The 17,439-nt window shown below is 42.4% G+C and overlaps 1 protein-coding gene across 2 annotated transcripts in view; it reads left to right on the forward strand.

Annotated features, from left to right (window-relative positions):
- The window catches only part of VWA8 (von Willebrand factor A domain containing 8), a 283,177-nt gene extending 276,428 nt beyond the window's left edge, over positions 1–6,749 (forward strand). For both annotated transcript variants that reach the window (XM_043533390.1, XM_007061314.4), the window contains exon 45: positions 1,795–6,749. In XM_043533390.1, coding sequence (XP_043389325.1) covers positions 1,795–1,903 — 109 coding nt within the window. In that variant the 3' untranslated portion in view covers positions 1,904–6,749. The remainder of the gene's footprint in view (positions 1–1,794) is intronic.
- Positions 6,750–17,439: the final 10,690 nt, after the last annotated feature.

The following is a 17,439-nucleotide window of genomic DNA, read 5'->3' on the forward strand; positions in this document are numbered from 1 at the left end:
CTTCAGAGCTGGGCAGCTGGAGAGCGGCAGCTCCTAGCCAGGATCCCAGCTTTGAAGGCAGAGCCGCCGCCAGCAGCAGTGCAGAAGTAAGGGTGGCATGGTATGGTATTGCCATCCTTACATCTGCATTGCTGCTGGCAGGGCACTGCCTTCAGAGCTGGGATCCTGGCTAGGAGCTGCCGCTCTCCAGCTACCCAGCTCTGAAGGCAGTGCAGAAGTTAAGGGTGGCTATACCCCTAAAATAACCTTGCGACCCCCCAGCAACTCCCTTTTGGGTCAGGATCCCCAATTTGAGAAACGCTGGTCTGGCCTGTGCAATCTGTATAGCATAGGGTAAAAGCACACAAAAGACCAGATTTCATGGTGGGAAATCAGCTATCACAGTCCGTGACACGTTTTTCATGCCTGGGAATTTGGTGGGGCCCTAGTCATAGCTTGAGATGGTACAGGGGAGACAGAGAACTTTTATACAAACCAACCTTCTGCATCTGCTGGCCAGTGACCGGTACATACGATTCAAAGCTATTATCTCTATCATAAACATGTGCCAGTTACCACTAATGTTAAAGGGCCAACTCTGCTTTAAAAAAAAAAGTCATTGACTGAAAGGGTGGTAGGATCAAGCCCAGAAGGAGTTAGGCCACAGCATGTGGTATAATTTTAAAAGGTTTGGAATATGCAGCTGCACAGTGGTTGCTGTTCATTGAATTTCTGCAGGTTCCATCAATCTATTCTTTGTGTTCCCCATAAAGAGCTCCTATTTTGAAATATTATTGGAGATTGAGTTTTATTTTTCTGACTGGAAAAATGGGTTCATCATTCACATTCATCCATGAGGAAAAGAGGTTATCAATTTGACCAATTTACTAGATATGGAATATATATATGACACAGTGTCACTGAAATACAACTGCATGTATGTGCATAATTAAGCAAAGCTTTCCTTTAAAATATAATTTTGGGCGGGAAGGGAGTTGTTTTTATTCACTTTTCTTTCCACATGGCTTATATTTTCATTTCAAATGGGCGATCTCTGGGATTGAGTTTATAGTCTATAGGGAAATGACAGTGGGACACAAATATAAATTAAAACTTGTTTTAAAAAATCAGTGAAAAAGTATACACCAAAACTGCTGATTAAATATTAGTGATGTGAATTTTGTTATGTACATCTTGTGTACTATTAAAAGCTTTGAATAAAAATGTACAAGGCTGACTACCTTAGGCCTCGGGCTAGCAGCTGTAGAAAAACATGAATTCGATTTAACCTAGGCTAGAAGCTGAAGTATCAACCGCACATTTATAGCCAATATATAAAACTTCAGATAAAATCAGTAGTTTCTGTGGGGTGGAGTTAAAGTTTCCCAAACACTTTGCCAGGTTAGTACAGTAACATTTTTAAATGAACTAAATGATCCCCCTCAGAGAGTGAGTTTTTAGTTGTTTCTAGAAGATCAGCTGTGCTAATACCTTGTTTGGTCACTGGTACCTTAATCTCAGCAGAGATTTTCACACACCAGAAACAGTGACCATAACAAAGGAATGGAAATCTGTAGAAACAGGTCAGTTGTCTTGCTGAAAAGACCTCTGTGACATAACCGCTTTCAGTGTTTCCTTGCGCTGCTGCTTTCCCAAGCTTTTAATTGCATAGTGCCGCAGTGTGAATGGCATGTATCAGCAAGGTATTCAAAAGTAAAAACATCCTTTCTTAAGGAACTCTCAGGACTCTTTGGTTTGCTGTCAGAAACATAATTTGCAATGGTAATTCTTTTTTTCCCCCATTCTGATCCCTAGGCTGCAGAAGATGCTACCAGCAGGCCGGTCTTTTATTGCCCTGGATACCAAGCAGATCCCCCAAATCTTGCAGCAGATCTTTACATCCACCATGTTGTCCAGTGCTTAAGAAGTTCCTGTTACTATTAAATAATTAGACATTGGAACAAACACAATTCAGAAACAAGCTGCCTGGTGAAAGACAAAATTAGCTCCTGTTGAAGATAAGAACTATAAAACTGATAAATATAATTTTCATATTGAAATATTACAGTCGCTTAATCAAAATACCAAAAATATCACTGTGTAGCTTAGATTTTTGGTGAAATCGTACAGCATAGCCATCAGGTGACTTAAAGTTCTGCATTCAGAGGGGTAAGAGAGTACAAGGGGGTTGATGTAGTGCACAGAATATCTGTGACCAATGAACAGAGGGACAGATAACAGATTGTTTGTGACCATTCTGGCTGATAAATTGCCAGCAGCTCTTTGGGACAGCATCATTTTACTCGATTTTATTATCAGTGTTTCTTGGGGTTGAATACCAAGTTATACAGCAATGTGCAAGTCGGACACAGCTAATCTACCCCCTGTTGTGTGTGCTGTGTTCAGAATTAGAAATGCAAGTAACTGCACATTCGAACAAGACTGCTCGTCCTGATCTGCATCTGACCTTTGCTGTTGGATGTCAGGAACAATAGAATGGTGTGGAAGCTCAGAACATTGCAGTATAAACATACATTATTGGATCTGGCGCACAACTCAGAGTAGTGAAAATCCCTAGAAAAAAGTTAAATTATTTTTTCCTGGAAAGACAGAGTTGAAAGGGGTCTAAGACCCATCTATGAACATTTCAAAAGGGTGCACCACCATGACTTTGCCACTGCATGGTAGCAGTTGATGACGTCTAGTTTCTCTGTTGCCAGGAATCCTAGGAAAGGGCCTCTTCCCCCAGAGGCTGGACGTGCTCATGGTTTTTTTACATTTTGCTTCCACTTCAAGAGGTCTTTGCATGTTCTGTTTTGGTTTCTAAAATGTGGAGCTGGAGGGCAGATCTGTGTGTCAGAAAAACACTTTTAATAAAGAAGAAAATAAGTAACAAGGAAAAATAGATCAAGAGAGTAAAAGTATGTGGTTTTCGTTTTGATAGGAAATCTGTGTTTGGGGGTCTTCTTTTAATGCAGAACATTCTCACTCTGCATCTTTTCTATTGTAACTATTTTCCTCCCATTTCCACATTCTCAAACAGGAACTCTTGCTTTAGAATTAAATTGGTTGAAGTTTGTACAGCACTTTGAAGATGAAAATCCCTAATAGTACTTTTGCAATCACTGTGCTTCAGGAACACTGGAATACATAATACATTGAATTCACTATCCTACCGCGAGTAACTGTTAGCTCTCATCACCCCCAATAAAAAGACTCTTGCCCCATGGTTGATTATTATAAAGAGATGAAAGATGCAGGAAAGAGCACTGTCTCCAATCACGCTTAGAAGTTGTGATACTTCACTGCAAAAATGAGATTCCTAACTCCTACAACATTTCTAGCTACATTAAAGATGCTGTTTGGGAGGGATGAGGGGTGATGAGAGAGAATGTGTTTGTTCCTTCATTTCTACAAAACCATCACAGTTTTTAAATGTACCATAATGCATTTTTGCTAGTCTTGCCATTTTCCACCATGTCAATCCCATAGCAGCATTATGGACCCAATCCTGTAAGATGATGAGAACCCTCAACTTCCATTCAAGTACAAAGGCAGTCAAGTGTGCTCAGCAACTCAAAGACTGAGGCATTCTGGGAGCTAGGTGTCTAAGTGCCAGGTGTGGCTCTACTGCAATACAGAAAACTCCTGCCTAACTCTGTAGGTGCCTAAACTCGCTCAGCACCTAACATTTCAGGGTAAAAGTTCCCTAGGCCCCTCTGTTTCTGCCTCTGGGCATGCGGTCAAACACTGATTTCCTGCCCAAGTCCCAAAGCAAGTCACAAACCAGGGAAGACTGGGATTCAGCCGTCTAAATCATGTGCAGGGTCCGCTACTGTAGGAGTGCTCAAATGTCCCACTCAAAACCCAGCCGGAGGAGGCAGTGGGCATGGTTCCCACTTTATAACTTTTAGCCCATTGGTTAGAGCACTCACCTGGGATGTGGAAAAGCCAAATTAAATTGCCCCCTCTGCCAGATACCTAATACCATGGCAGTAAGTCTTTCCCCAATATTGTGAAGTAGTTGTTCAAACTAAACTCCACAGATAAACCTAATTCAAAATGAGTTTAAAAACTGGCCAGGCAATCAAAGCAACACCCAGCTGGACTGTCTTATGCTTCCTGAGGAGAAGAGATCACTGGGATACTACTCTGTGACTGGATTTAAAAAACAAATCACACAGTTACTACCTGCACATGTCAAAATATGATTATATAAGCTTCTCAGACTTATAAATACATTCATTGTATTTATAACAGCCCCCTAAGTATAACAGTGCTAAATGGAATTATTATTCCTTAGCACTCAACTTTTTGCAATTTCTCAAAACTCTACTTTTATCCTTAAAGATTCTTACAGTTAGGAAAATACTTTTCCCTTTTAAATTAACTAAAGATTTTATCCCACTTACTGTACTGTAGACCAGTGCTACTCAAAGTGGTGGTCCGTAGACTGGTGTCGGTCTGCGAGCCATCGGCTGCCAGTCTGCACGCACATTGGAAAAAAAAATTGCCGGTCCCCCACATCAGCTAGCTTGAGAAGCACTGCTGTAGACCACTTGATTGTACAGATCCATCCCTGGTGTAACTCCATTTACTTCAGTGACCTCATTAACTTTGCAATAGAGATTAATGGTATTTCTTTTGGGGACACAGTAGAGTAGTTTAGATTAAATTTGAACTAACATTTTAAAAAGGAGACTGACAAGGGTAAATATCATGTTTACAAAAAGTATAGCGCACATCACCTCAGATTATTAAAAATGTTCAAAATCTAGTGTACTAGTTATTTATGCTGTTTATTTAATTATGTGCAGTTCTTTCACCTGGCACAATGAAAATATTTGTTTTATTTTGTTTCCAGCCAGTGTCTATTCAATTTTATTTTCAGATTCCATGTACTAACAACATGGTGCATCGGTTTCAACCCAAACACTTCAAGGGAATTTTTTAAAAAGCATCTTCCGGTGGAATTTAAGACAGCCGCCCCCCCCCCCCCCCCCCCGTCCCCTCACCGCCCCCTGCCCAAAACCATTAAATTATTTCAGTTGGTTCTGGAAGGGTTTTTACTTATGTCTCTCACTTCTGGGACATAGTTGACCTGACAGTGTCCCTTTACATTGTTATAATATGAGAAATTCCATCTGGACTCTCTATATCTCACCTGCTTTAATATCCATCACTCTGGCATTGAGAAATCAAAATAGCAGCTGTTCTTCCCCTCCCTCTAGAATCTACAAAAAAAATTTCTGCTGCTCAGCCAGTTAATAGAAGAATTTAGCAAACTCACACTTGTCTTCTGTGTCCTTAAGTCATGACAGAGCTTTCAAATATGCATTTAATTAAAACAATTATGAGAAACATCTTGATTAGCTGTTCACTTCAGCACTGCCTGTTTAGCATTCCAGAGTCCACCAAATATTCCAGAGTCCACCAAAGCACATGTACCAACAATCCCCTTAAATTGCCATTTGATTTAATAAGACTTATTGTATCTTAAAAGGACATATGATTTCTCCTTTTCTCACTGTTAATTATACCATCTTAGGAGTTTGAAACAAATCTATTATTTACTGAACTGCCATTGCTTCGTTGCATGGATATTATTGTTTGTTGTTGTAGGGTTCTGATTTACTGCAACTGATGTGTCAATAGCATCCTTGCTTAAGTAATCTTAACTACCTCTAATAATGCAATTTTTAATTGGTTTTCTTTAAAATCATTAAACGATTGTGTGTATAAAGTGTAATCGTACTGACTATTTGTTGTTTTTCATTTCAAGCAGCATGAGACAGTTTGATGTATTTATTACCATCAGGATTATGATGCATACTGCAGCAAATGGTATAAAAAGAGGACAGAATGTATTCTGTTAGAATGTGAAAAGTGCATTAGACAAGCACATTTAAAAACTTAAAGCAGCCTTGTATCGTTACTTGTAAAATGCCCTGTGTTAGTATAAAGCGCCTAAATAAAAGCGTGAAAAGATTAAGAGCAGGTTGCTAATCCTTGACACTGACTCCAGCAGTGGTGGTGTAGCTGTGCTGGTCACAGGATATTAGTGAGACAAGGTGGGTGAGGTCATATCTTTTACTGGACCAACTTCTGTGCGTGAGAGAGACCAGCTTTTCTTCAGCTCTGTGTAAGCTCGAAAGCTGGTCTCTCTCACCCACAGAAGTTGGTCCAATAAAAGATATGACCTCACCCACCTTGTCTCATTGACCCAATCAGTCATTCAGTTACATATTTTGAAGTTTATGTCGTTACAATCTATCATCTCTAGCTTAGTTTCCTTTGCAGACGTGCCTGGAAATCATTATGCATGTAATGCTATAGCTCAGAGTCTTCCTTTGTAAAATTTTAATTTCTTAATTTAATACACTGATGTAACAATCAATGGAAAGACAAACATACAATAGGAGCAGTGCTATTGAATTGCAGTATGGCCCCTGTCTTCAAAATTGGGTTCTTATCCAGGAGTTTATTGGGCTATTGTGTATCTGTAAAATAAACTTCACAGCTGCTGTCAGGTTGGAGACAAATGTGAGCGCTCTAGAGGTTGTGCTTTTCTTGCAGGGGCTACGCATTTTAAAGCCATGGATCAAAACTGCTTGAATACTTGTGTTACAGATGTGTTTAAGAAATTACTTTTTGTTATGTTGTTCATTGCAAGTATCTCTTTGATTGTTAAAGTTTCTATAAAACAACTGAGAACATACAAGCTAATTTTACCTGATACCAATAAAATTCACTAACTTGTACTGAAGGCAGAAAGATATACCATCAGTAGTCTAATTTATTTGTATGTTTGTATTAGAGGGGCTTGATATTTTTTGTTGTTTTATTTGTAGTTTGAATATAGAGTTTTTCATCACTGTTATAAGTGTAATAATGGCTAGCACGGTGCTGTATGGCTGTGAGATAACCGCATTCCTAGAAGCACGAGAAGTGATTGGATTTTGCGTCAGCCTTACTTTCTCTGCCTCATTCCCCATTGCCTATTTTTCTTTTCTTCTGTAATTTCGAGAGGATAAACTGTCTTGCTGACATTGATAGAGAACGGTTCAAGAAAGGATAGGCAACATTTCTCACTTTCAGTCTCTGCCCAAATTATTATAAGAAGGGCACTCATGGCATTCAAGTGTTTTTACAGCTGAACAGACATTTTCCATTAAGAGTTTAAGATGAAATTCACTAAGTGTGGCCTTTCCAAGTCCCTAGTCACCACACAAACTCTGTTGAAGGTTTTAAGCTTCCAGGGACACTATGCACTGTAGTGTATCTCCCCATTAATAAGGAAGGAGGTATATAGACACAGTTGCCAAGTCCCTCCTATGAAATGCAGAGTGCCCTCAAGTGCCAGAAAAGTCAGTGGGACTTTAACACCTTGTAGGTTCATGCTGTTAAGGAATGATAGTTTAAAAAAAAATCTATAAGCAAATCTCTCAAGTGACTAAACACTATTCACTGAGAATGTTGCCTGCCCTTTCTATTCCTACAGAACAATGTGTGCTTGTTTATTTAAAATGGTTTAAACCCTATTAAACAAAGATTCCCCTAGAAAAACCACTTGCAAAGCAAACTCAACTGGAGAAGGACTGAAGAGCTTTTGGGAGCCAAGGAGTAGTCTGAGTCTTAACTTTTAAACAGAGAGAGTGTTCTCCTTGCCACTCATACAATGATTCATAAACAGATTATTTTCGAATGCCAATGTTGCATAACTGCTAAGTAAGTAAACCAAATTTTACATGTGGTATTTTTCTGGCTAATGTGCACATTGCTATGAAATGAAGCAGTGTTATGTTCTGATAGTAGAAGTGTTATTACTTGGATTAACAATACATGTAGCCTTTAAAGTGAAAAGAACCATAGTCCACATTATTATCCAAATGAACAAGCAACAATCTACCTAATTTAAAAGATATGCTTTTAAAATGACCCCATTCTCATCTTTTATTTCTCACTGGTTAACTTTTCTGAGTTGAGTTCACATTCTCTTTCATATACAGGTTAGATCAGTTTTCTTTCTGAGGCCCCCCAGGGTCCTATTAAAAACTCCACAGCCCCCTTGTGCCACAACAACTGTTCTTCTGCATATAAAAGCAAGGCGCAGCGTTAGGGGGTAGCAAGCAGGGGACCTGCCCAGAGCCCCATGCCACAGGGGGCCCCATGAAGCTAAGTGGCTCAGGCTTCGGCTTCAGCCTTGGGCGGAGGGGCTCAGGCCTCTGGGCTTCAACCCCATGCAGGGGACTTTGGCTTTCTGCCCTGGGTCCCAGCAAATCTAATACTGGTCCTGCTCGGTGGACCCCCTGAAACCTGCTCGCAGCCCCACAGAGGGCCCCGGAACCCTGGTTGAGAACCACCGGTTTTGATCAGATGATCACATAAGTGGGCTTGAAAAGGAGACCAGCTGTGGCACTGAATATTCAGAGTGAACTTTTCAAAAGCAGCTAAAGGAGTTACCTTTACTTTCAAAGAGCTTTTGGAAGTTCCAGACAAAACCAAAAGATGTTATAATGTCAGAACTATTTTACAATCAGATTCTACAACCAAGCTAAGAAAGATAGATTTAAAATAGATGAACTTTGGCTTTCTGAACTTTGTATACAATTTTTCATTTTGACACAACATGCAAGCCTGTGAAGAGCTTTCTAGTTATCAGTCACATTTTGTTTCAATATTGTGCACAACATTCTCATGGTGTAACTCTGCTCCAGGTATTTTCTGCAGCCCAGCATCTCCCACAATTCTGATACAGCTGGGCTGCTCCCCTCTACTCTGCAACTCCCAGAGGCTGTTCAAAGCTGCAGCATAGTGTATGCTGACCCTTTCTCCTTTTCCTGCTTGCCAACAGGTCTCCTGCCTCTGCGATAGCAATCAAGTGTTGTTTCATTTACGTCCATCCCTTCCTGTTATCTTTATTTTTTATCGCCATTTCTGTGCAGTAACAAGCCTTTTTTCTTTTATCTTACTCCTCCTCCAGGAGCTGTGCAGCAGCGTTGTGCTGCCCCCAGAACCTCTAATGCAGCTGCTTCCTCCTGAGCTCCTCTGCCCCATTACAGACATGACAGAGCTGCTGTGCAAGCACTGGGCTAAGTACAAATGAGGCTCTAGATGTGAGAGAGCTTTCCCAGGAGCAGCTTGCTCCCACCCAGCTAACCCTCTTGCTGCTAGGGCATAAGGTTCTAGGTCAGATAGTCATGTTGGGGCCCCTATCCCCTCCAAGTAACCATGATTGCCACAGAAAAAGACCAAGGGCAGAACAGAGACTCTGAGGACAACCACTACATCCAGATAAGCCAGGAGTAAATCCTGGGGTGACACAGGACCATAGACATAAGTCTCCTGCATGGTTACCAGTCCTCTTACTCTTCCCCGCCCCACCCCCAAGTCTGGAAATAGGTCTCGGGTAGCCTTGGGAGAGAAGCCGGGCTTATATCCAGCCCCCCTTCCTCCCAAAACAAGCCAGAGAACTCTGATTATGAGACCCCACACACCCTCTGGAGAAATTAGATCCTGAAGTGGAGGACTTCCAGGGCGAAATTTCTAGAGGGCTCTGCACAAAAGGAAGCTGCAAACAACTGTGTGCCAAAAAAGTCCAGAAAGAATAAAGAGGGGAAGAAAAAGTACATAAAAAATCCAGAAGGTACTCCGCTTCTGATGCAGACTCCTCCTCTGCCAAGGAAGGCGAGCTTTCGGGATCTGAATCTGAGCAGAGGAGAAAAAAATTGTTGCAGTTTTTCCAAAACCTGAGTGCAAAAAGGTGGTGGCCACAATACAGATTCAATCTCATAAGATAAGCCTCAAAGCAAATACTCTCACTCCAGATCCGTCCCTGAGACAGCGATGCCCTTGTACTCCTCCTTCGAGGATGTAATCAGGGAAGAATGGGAAAAGCCTGGCACAGGTAAACTTAGCAGCAAGCATGAGGTTAGATTCTACAAGTTGCAAGACCCAAAGAACGTTCTTACTGAAGTCCCAAAGGTTGATGCAGCAGCAGAGTCCTGAGCTAGAGACATGGTTGTTCTTTCAGAAGAGGAATTCTTCCCTAAAGGACCTAACAGGTGACTGGAAGCCACCCTTAGAAGGGATGTTGAAGCTTCCTCGATCGCCCTCAGAGCGTCCTTGTCAGCCACATGCTTTCTGAGAACAACACAATGCTGGCTGGTGGACTTCAGGGCCCGACGGACAGAAACCACCCCGACACTGGCGCTGCACTTAGGAAAGATTCCCTGGCAGCTGCATTTGTGGCTGAGGCCTTGCTGAACACAATGAGATTCTCAGCCAGGGTCATGGCATCCAGTGCAGCAGCCAGGAGCTTCTGCTCCGGGAAAGTAGATGCTCACTCCAAGCATGTCCTATGCTCCTCCAAGTTCATAGGATCTCTCCCCTTTGGAGAAAAGCTGGACAAGATAGTGTCAGAAAATGCTGCAAAAATCAAAGCAGGCCTTCCCCTTTCTGCCACATGTTCTACGAAGGGCATACAAGCCCACTTTCAGGCAGAGACGCTCCTTTCGCCCCTCCTCCTCACAGATGTATCAGAGGAAGGATACCCGAAATGACGATAGTAAGTCCAGGGACCAAGGCTGTAGTGGAAAGTTCAAGGGTGGTCCTTCAGCCCCCAATAACCCAGCATGACAACGACCAAATCTGGCTGTGCCTGGATCTGACTCTAGGAGGCAGGATTTCCCACTTTTCAGAGGAATGGTCTGTGTCAACCACAGACGAGTGAGAGAGTGAATCAGGGATGCGCCCTTGAGCTACGGGCTCCATGCCATCCCTTCTTCATCCCTCCCCCATATCCATTGACTCAGTGAAGTATGAACTTATCTGGAACAAGGTCTCCCAGCTCCGGGATGCAGGCGCAATAGAAGGAACTCCCTTAGAAGAAAAGTTCTCAGGGTTCTACTCCATCTTTATTGTTCAGAATAGCAGTGGGGCAGTCAAACCCACCCCATCCTCAAAAGGCTCAACAAGTGAATAAAGACTATGAGATTTAGGATAGAGTCCCTGGCCTTCCTGGTGTCATCTCTATCCCAAGGGGACCTCCTAGCGTCAGTAGATCTAGCAGATGTGTAGCTTCATATTCCCATACTCCCATGTCACCGCAAGCTTCTGAGGTTTGTGTATGGCACAGATCACTACCAGTTCTGAATGCTCCCATTTCGACTCCCATCGTTCCCCTCCCCTCCTCCCCCCAAGTCTTTACAAAGACTCCTATGGTGATTGTTGCCAGATTCAGGTCTCGGGGGGAACCACCTTTACCGCTTTCTGGGCAATATCCCAGTCAGAGCTCTGACCCAGACTGCCGCATACCATGCCACGATTCAGACTCTGGACCTCCTGCAGGTGCATGATTTTGTAATAAATTGTAAAGAAAAGTTCACTGATTCCCTCAACAAGGATATCACACCTGAGAGTGGACATGGACACCTCAATGATGAAAGTCTGTCCATCACTGAGAGTGCACAAGGCCAGCCATGGCTCAGTGTCTTCAGCTATTGGGCCTTCTTGTGTTGTGCATAAGGATCGCTCCATGGACAAGATCACACATCAGATGTCTCCAGGCCTTCCTGCTCAAAATATGGAACTGCTCCCCTGAGTGCATGAAAGATCAAATGCTGGTCCCAAATCAAGTGCATGATTCCCGAAAATTGACAGTCCCAGGCAACATCGGCAAGGACCTCTTCATATGCCTTCCAGATCCTCTGGTTCTCACAACCAGCACTTGCCTGATGGGTTGGGAAGTTCATTTAGGAACCCAAACTGCACAAACTCAAACTCATCTTCTGGAGCCATGGACAGAGGAACCACAGCATCAGTCTCCAGAAGATGAGACCTGTCAAAGTAGCCTTTTGAAGGTTCCAGAGCCACCTCAGGGCAATAACGTCCTGGTTCAGTTGGACAACACGACCATGGTCACATACATAAACAACCAAGGAGGGACAAGGAGCCCAGTGCTACATGCAGAAGCAATAGAGAATGGAGTCTCTTCCTTCCCTAAAAGAGGAGCTGTAACAGAAGGCGAACTGGCTCAGCAGATGCAGACTCAACGACTTGGAGTGGTTTCTAAACCAGGAATTTTTCAGCCTGATCTTGCAGGGCTCCAACTTTCCACCAGCTGACTCGTTTGAAAACCACAAGAACACAGAGTCCCAAATACTTCACCAGGGAAACAGATCCCAAGTCCACGGGAACAGATGCCCTGTCGCACAGATGGCCCCAAGGCCTGCTATATGCATTTTCACCCTTTTCACTCTTAGGGAAAGTGAGCCAGAAGATAAAGCAGAAACAAGCAAGTTAACCTTATACTGCCTGAGGAGACCCTAGTTTTCTGAGTTGATATTGCTGAAGCTGGAACCACTGTTGCAGCTACCGTTGGGACTGGACTTCCTGTTCCAGGGTCCCTTTCTCCATCCCTTTCTCCATCGTCTCCAGCTAACATCCTGGTTATTTAACAGGAAGCACTAGCAACATCTGGCCTCTCTTCCAAAGTCATCAAAACTTTGCTGTCATCCAGGGGAGTCTCTGTGCTAAAAGCCTACTCCTCCAGCTGGGCCAAGTTCAGTGTATGGGGCCAGGAGCACGGTATAGACACTAGAGATCCAGGAATTCCAACTATTCTGGACTTCCTACAAGAAGGTGTGGATAAAGGTCTCCAGCCCAGCACCATAGCATTCCAGATATGTTAGCAGGATCCTTGGCAGAGAACCCTAAGTATCCAGGTTCCTCAAAAGAGTCAGACTGGCCACGCCAGCAGCCCAGCCATATGGGCACTGGCTAAATTCTTTATAAGATACTCTAAGGTGAATTTTCTGTCTTCTGCAGAGGCAGCCTCCAGCAGAAAGGTGCTGCAGGCAGTGGCCCAGTAATAGTATTGCCTTTGAGCAAGCTTTAGAGGGAATTTCCTGTCTATCTCATTCTGTTTTTTTGTGGTTTCTGGATCCCTCCCTGCTTCTGTTTCACTGCTCTCCACTTCCCAGACATATCAGAATTGTGGGAGACACTGGGTTGCAGAAGGGAATCATTCTTTTCAGCTAGCAGCATCTCCCCCAATTCTCCTCTTCCTGGATGCCTTGTTAGCCTAACGGTCCTCATTTGATTTGGACTATTACTATGCAGATAACTGCCTGCTGTGCATAGTTCATAAGTTGGCTTGGATGTTGTTGTTAATAGTATCTGTCTGTGAGTATTTATACAGCTTGGGAAAGACTCACCTGGAAGCAAGCAGGAAAAGGAGGCGTGGCCAGCACATGCTACACATTGGCTTTGAACCACCTCTGAGTACTATAGAGTGGAAGGAGGCAGCCCATTCATATCAAAATTGTGGGGGATGTTGCTATGTTCCGTGTCCATTGCTTTGCTACCTAATGACCTGAAAAGGTGACCTTCTCAGAAAGTAAATACACAAGGAAAGAGAAGAATTGTTTTAGTCCCTAACTAGAAATCATAGGCTGAAAATATACAGAATAGCTGAGGATCAGAACGCAAGTTCTTTTAGACAGTCTTGCACAGAAAGTGGTGAGAGCCCCAGCACGAAGGTTGGAGCATTTTTGAATGTTGCAGTAAACCGGGTAAAACTCCCACTGATTTCGATGGGAGCAGACTTAGACCAATGCTGAGTGTTTTTGAAGTCTAAATGGACAGGATGAGCTAATAAGGGTTTTCAATTTTTTTTTTTAAACAATGATGAAATTCTGTGAACCTTGACTCCAGAGCTTAAAGATTCTACTCTTGCTCTCATGTAGCTGTAACTGAAGCATGAAATTTACAAAGATGTTAAAAAGTTGGTAGAAGTTACCTCCTGTCAGTGTCTCTCACTTCTTCCTAGTTCATTGCAAGCTTCCCAGGAAAAGCAGTACCCTGAACTAGCAGTCAGCCTCTCATTCCTCACAAGGATGCCTTCTGTAAAGAAGTTCATCTCTTTGTATTTTCTCCCGGCTCCCAAACATGTTGGACTATTGTTGCTAAATCTCTGATTTGTGGACACCTGTCTGAACATGATCCTCAATCCTCACAATACAAGTGCATTTGGAGAGTCTTCCTGTAGAGAGAATCTATAATGTCTCAGTGAGCATTAAAGCACATTTTACAAGAACACAGATATTCAGAAAGTTGTAACTATGATGAGGTACATCATCCAATACAGCTTCATGGAAGAAGTGAGTTTTAAAGGAAGGATTTGATTTAACAGAGCAGTGGGATTACTTGATATACAACAGGAAGAGTTTGCCAAGCAAAGGGAGCAGCATGGAGGAAAGAGAACAGGTATCTTAGCAATAGCAGTGCTAAGACTAAATGAGTGCAGAAATATAGGTAATAAGCTATAATCAGGTGGAAGCCACTGGAACAGTTTGAGAGGGGAAGATAGCATAGGCACGGGAACTAGGGGTGCAGGGGGTGCTGCAGCACCCCCAGGTTTTACACAGGGCTCTGCTCCAGGCCCCGCATGTGGGGTCCCAGCTGCCGCCCTACACCCAAGGGTCCTGGCTCCCAGCCCCACGCCTGAGAGTCCCGTCTGCCAGCCCCAGCCTTGGCCCCCTTACCTCTGTCCCGGTCCCCCCCTCCCAGAGACACTTCCCTGCTCCTGGTCCCAGCTCTGGGGGGGTGGGGGGAGGGGCGCAAACAGGGACAAGGGGGCTGGCTTTCAGCACTCCCACTATTAAAAGTGTTCCAGCTCCACTGGAAGACAGGACAAATTTTGAACATGATTCATTTAGCACTACTGTAGCCACAAGGTTGAATTTTGTTAGGAGACAACAAATATTCCCAGGTTTTGGTACACCTTATCTTGTGGACTATTACTTAGGTGGAAAATAAGCTTTTGCTATACCATGTTCCTTGCTTTATATTGTGTGTTAGATTGTAAGCTCTTCAGAACAGTGTGTGTCTTACATTCTGCAAAATGCGGTGTACATCTATGACACTATAGAGATGCTTAATAACAAAACAAAGCTAGAAATCATGAAAAGTAATGTGTTTTCTATATAGCTCTGCATGCAGGCTATTCTAGCCATCTTTGAATGGTGTTAGACTATGTTTGGTACAAAACAAATTCATGAGGATATCAGGCTACACTTAAAAAGAAATCCAGAGAATTGAAGGGCCAGTTTCCTTTGAATAGAGAACCCAGCAACTTACACCTTACAGACAGTAAGTTAAATATGGGGAAATCTCACTGTTTCTTTAACTTGGGCTCTGTCTGTTTGGTATTTTTCCTTGTCATTTATAAACTTTGCACCATAATAGTTTGAAGGGGGGGGGAAGTGTTTTCAGGGCTTATTCTTTCTTTTGCACACTAAAATATTTAGTTTAATGAAAATGGAGTCATTTCTATGTCACTTTTTAAATGGACTAACACGGCCTACACAGGATTGTTTTTTAAACTGTCAATTTAGATAGACAGTAGAGGGGCACCAGGGATAAATTTGGCCCTAAGTGTTTATCGAGATAGAAGGAAGGATGAAGACATAAGAATTTGAAGAGTTGGGTTCTATTCTTAGCTACAAACTTTAAGGATGTGACCTTGGGCAAGTTATTTAATCTCTGTGCTTCAGTTTCCTCACCTGTAGCATGCAGATAATAAACTACTTCCCTGCTCAGAAGGTTGTTGCGGCTAAATTAACTAAAGTTAGTTAAATCCTCAAATAAATACAAGCATTTTGGATTAAGACAAATGTATCCTCTTAATAATAATGTATTGTTCCCCTAAAACAAGCACATACAATTCAGTGCTTCCTAGAACAACTCAAAATTTAGCAATCACTGTAATATTTTACTTACAGTGGAAACTTTCATTCCGCCCCTCTCAATATGATGAACAATCCTTTTCTGCTTTGGACAGATATTAATCCCATTTTTGCCAGTGGTCTTTTCAGTTCAATGCATTTTATGGGAATTATCTTGACCATCTTATTAAGCAACATGATAGAGTATTACAAGCAGACAGTGGTTTGGATAAAGCCCAAGGATAATATTTACTTGGTTGGGCAAATGTATTACACTATATAGTACAGGCCTGCAAACCTGCTATAACTATATAGCACAGGTCTGCAAACAGGATTACCATCTTTTTTTTCCTATTCTGAATTAATCATGTTGGATGTGGTCTGAATATAGTATATAAACAGCTGTAATTCAAGCCTGGATTGGTTTCAGGCCATTAGGGCCATCTACAGAAGTTTCCTAATTGAGAATAATAATAGAATGAGGCTGGATTGTCCCTATATGGGGTACTGTATCCTATAATATATTAACTGTATTTTTCCATATTTGAGTTATATTGGAGACTTCTCGTAGCAGAGAAAGCGTGTTCGTGTTTGAACAGTGCCAAGCAAAGTCAGCATTTAATAAATAAACTATAATAATAATGATGATGCTGAGGCATAGGCCACTAACCCACACCCTTTTCCAACAATTTACATCCAACAGAAAAGGAAGAACATACTTTCAGAGCTGAGAATTAGTCTAGCCTGTCTGGTCTCATTTTGATTACTTTTCTCTTGGACTTTCTTGTATATTCAGATATTCCCTGCTCTACTTCTCCAGGTGACTAGCCTGACTATATTTATACTCTCTGCAACAAAAAGCACAATGGAAGTTTGGTAAAACAAAATAGACACACTATGTAACAGGTATCTCTTTCTGGACCACACACCACCAATCCACCTTATTCAGTGAGCTGTAGCTCATGAAAGCTTATGCTCAAATAAATTGGTTAGTCTCTAAGGTGCCACAAGTCCTCCTTTTCTTTTTGCGAATACAGACTAACACAGCTGTTACTCTGAAACCTTATTCAGTGCTTCTTAATGCTGTTCAGGCTTTCCGTGTCATGATGCCAGGTGCTGAAGTCCGAATGGGAAACACAGAAAATCCAAGTACTCTTTATCTGCTAACCAACCCCCACAATGAGAACTTTCCTCCTCTGCCCTGTGGATAACTTCAGGCCTAACCTAAAGGGACCACTCTGAATAGGAAGGGAATCAGTAGTTCAGGGCTTCACTTTAACCAGAACCAATTACACTTGCCAAATTGTGCATAATTACATGTGGAGAGTCTAGTTTAGGTATTTTTTGCTCCCTGACATGGCCTGAGTTGACTTAGCTCAGTACTAATATTTCACTTTCACTAAATGTAAGTGGAAAGACCAGGGCCTTGTGCACTGACTCTGTCAATAAGTTTGCATTTTTAAGTCCTCTTGACTATATTTATGTGTAAGCACATTATTAACTCTTCAGACTTGATCTGGTTAATAGACATGCATTGTGTTTAATGGAAGTCTTGAAGCTCTTGTGATGGGCATATTAAAATGCCTAAGTGTGGCATATGGGGTGGGAGAGAGAGAAAGGACAAAGCAGCCAGCCTGGCTGTAAGATGGTATGTAGACATCTTGGTGTTCAGAAGATACTATGAAGAACAATGGCAAAATAGGCCCTAATCCCGCATTCTGATCCGGGGGGG

Source organism: Chelonia mydas, chromosome 1 (genome assembly GCF_015237465.2).
Source record: "Chelonia mydas isolate rCheMyd1 chromosome 1, rCheMyd1.pri.v2, whole genome shotgun sequence".
Taxonomy (NCBI): Eukaryota; Metazoa; Chordata; order Testudines; family Cheloniidae; genus Chelonia; species Chelonia mydas.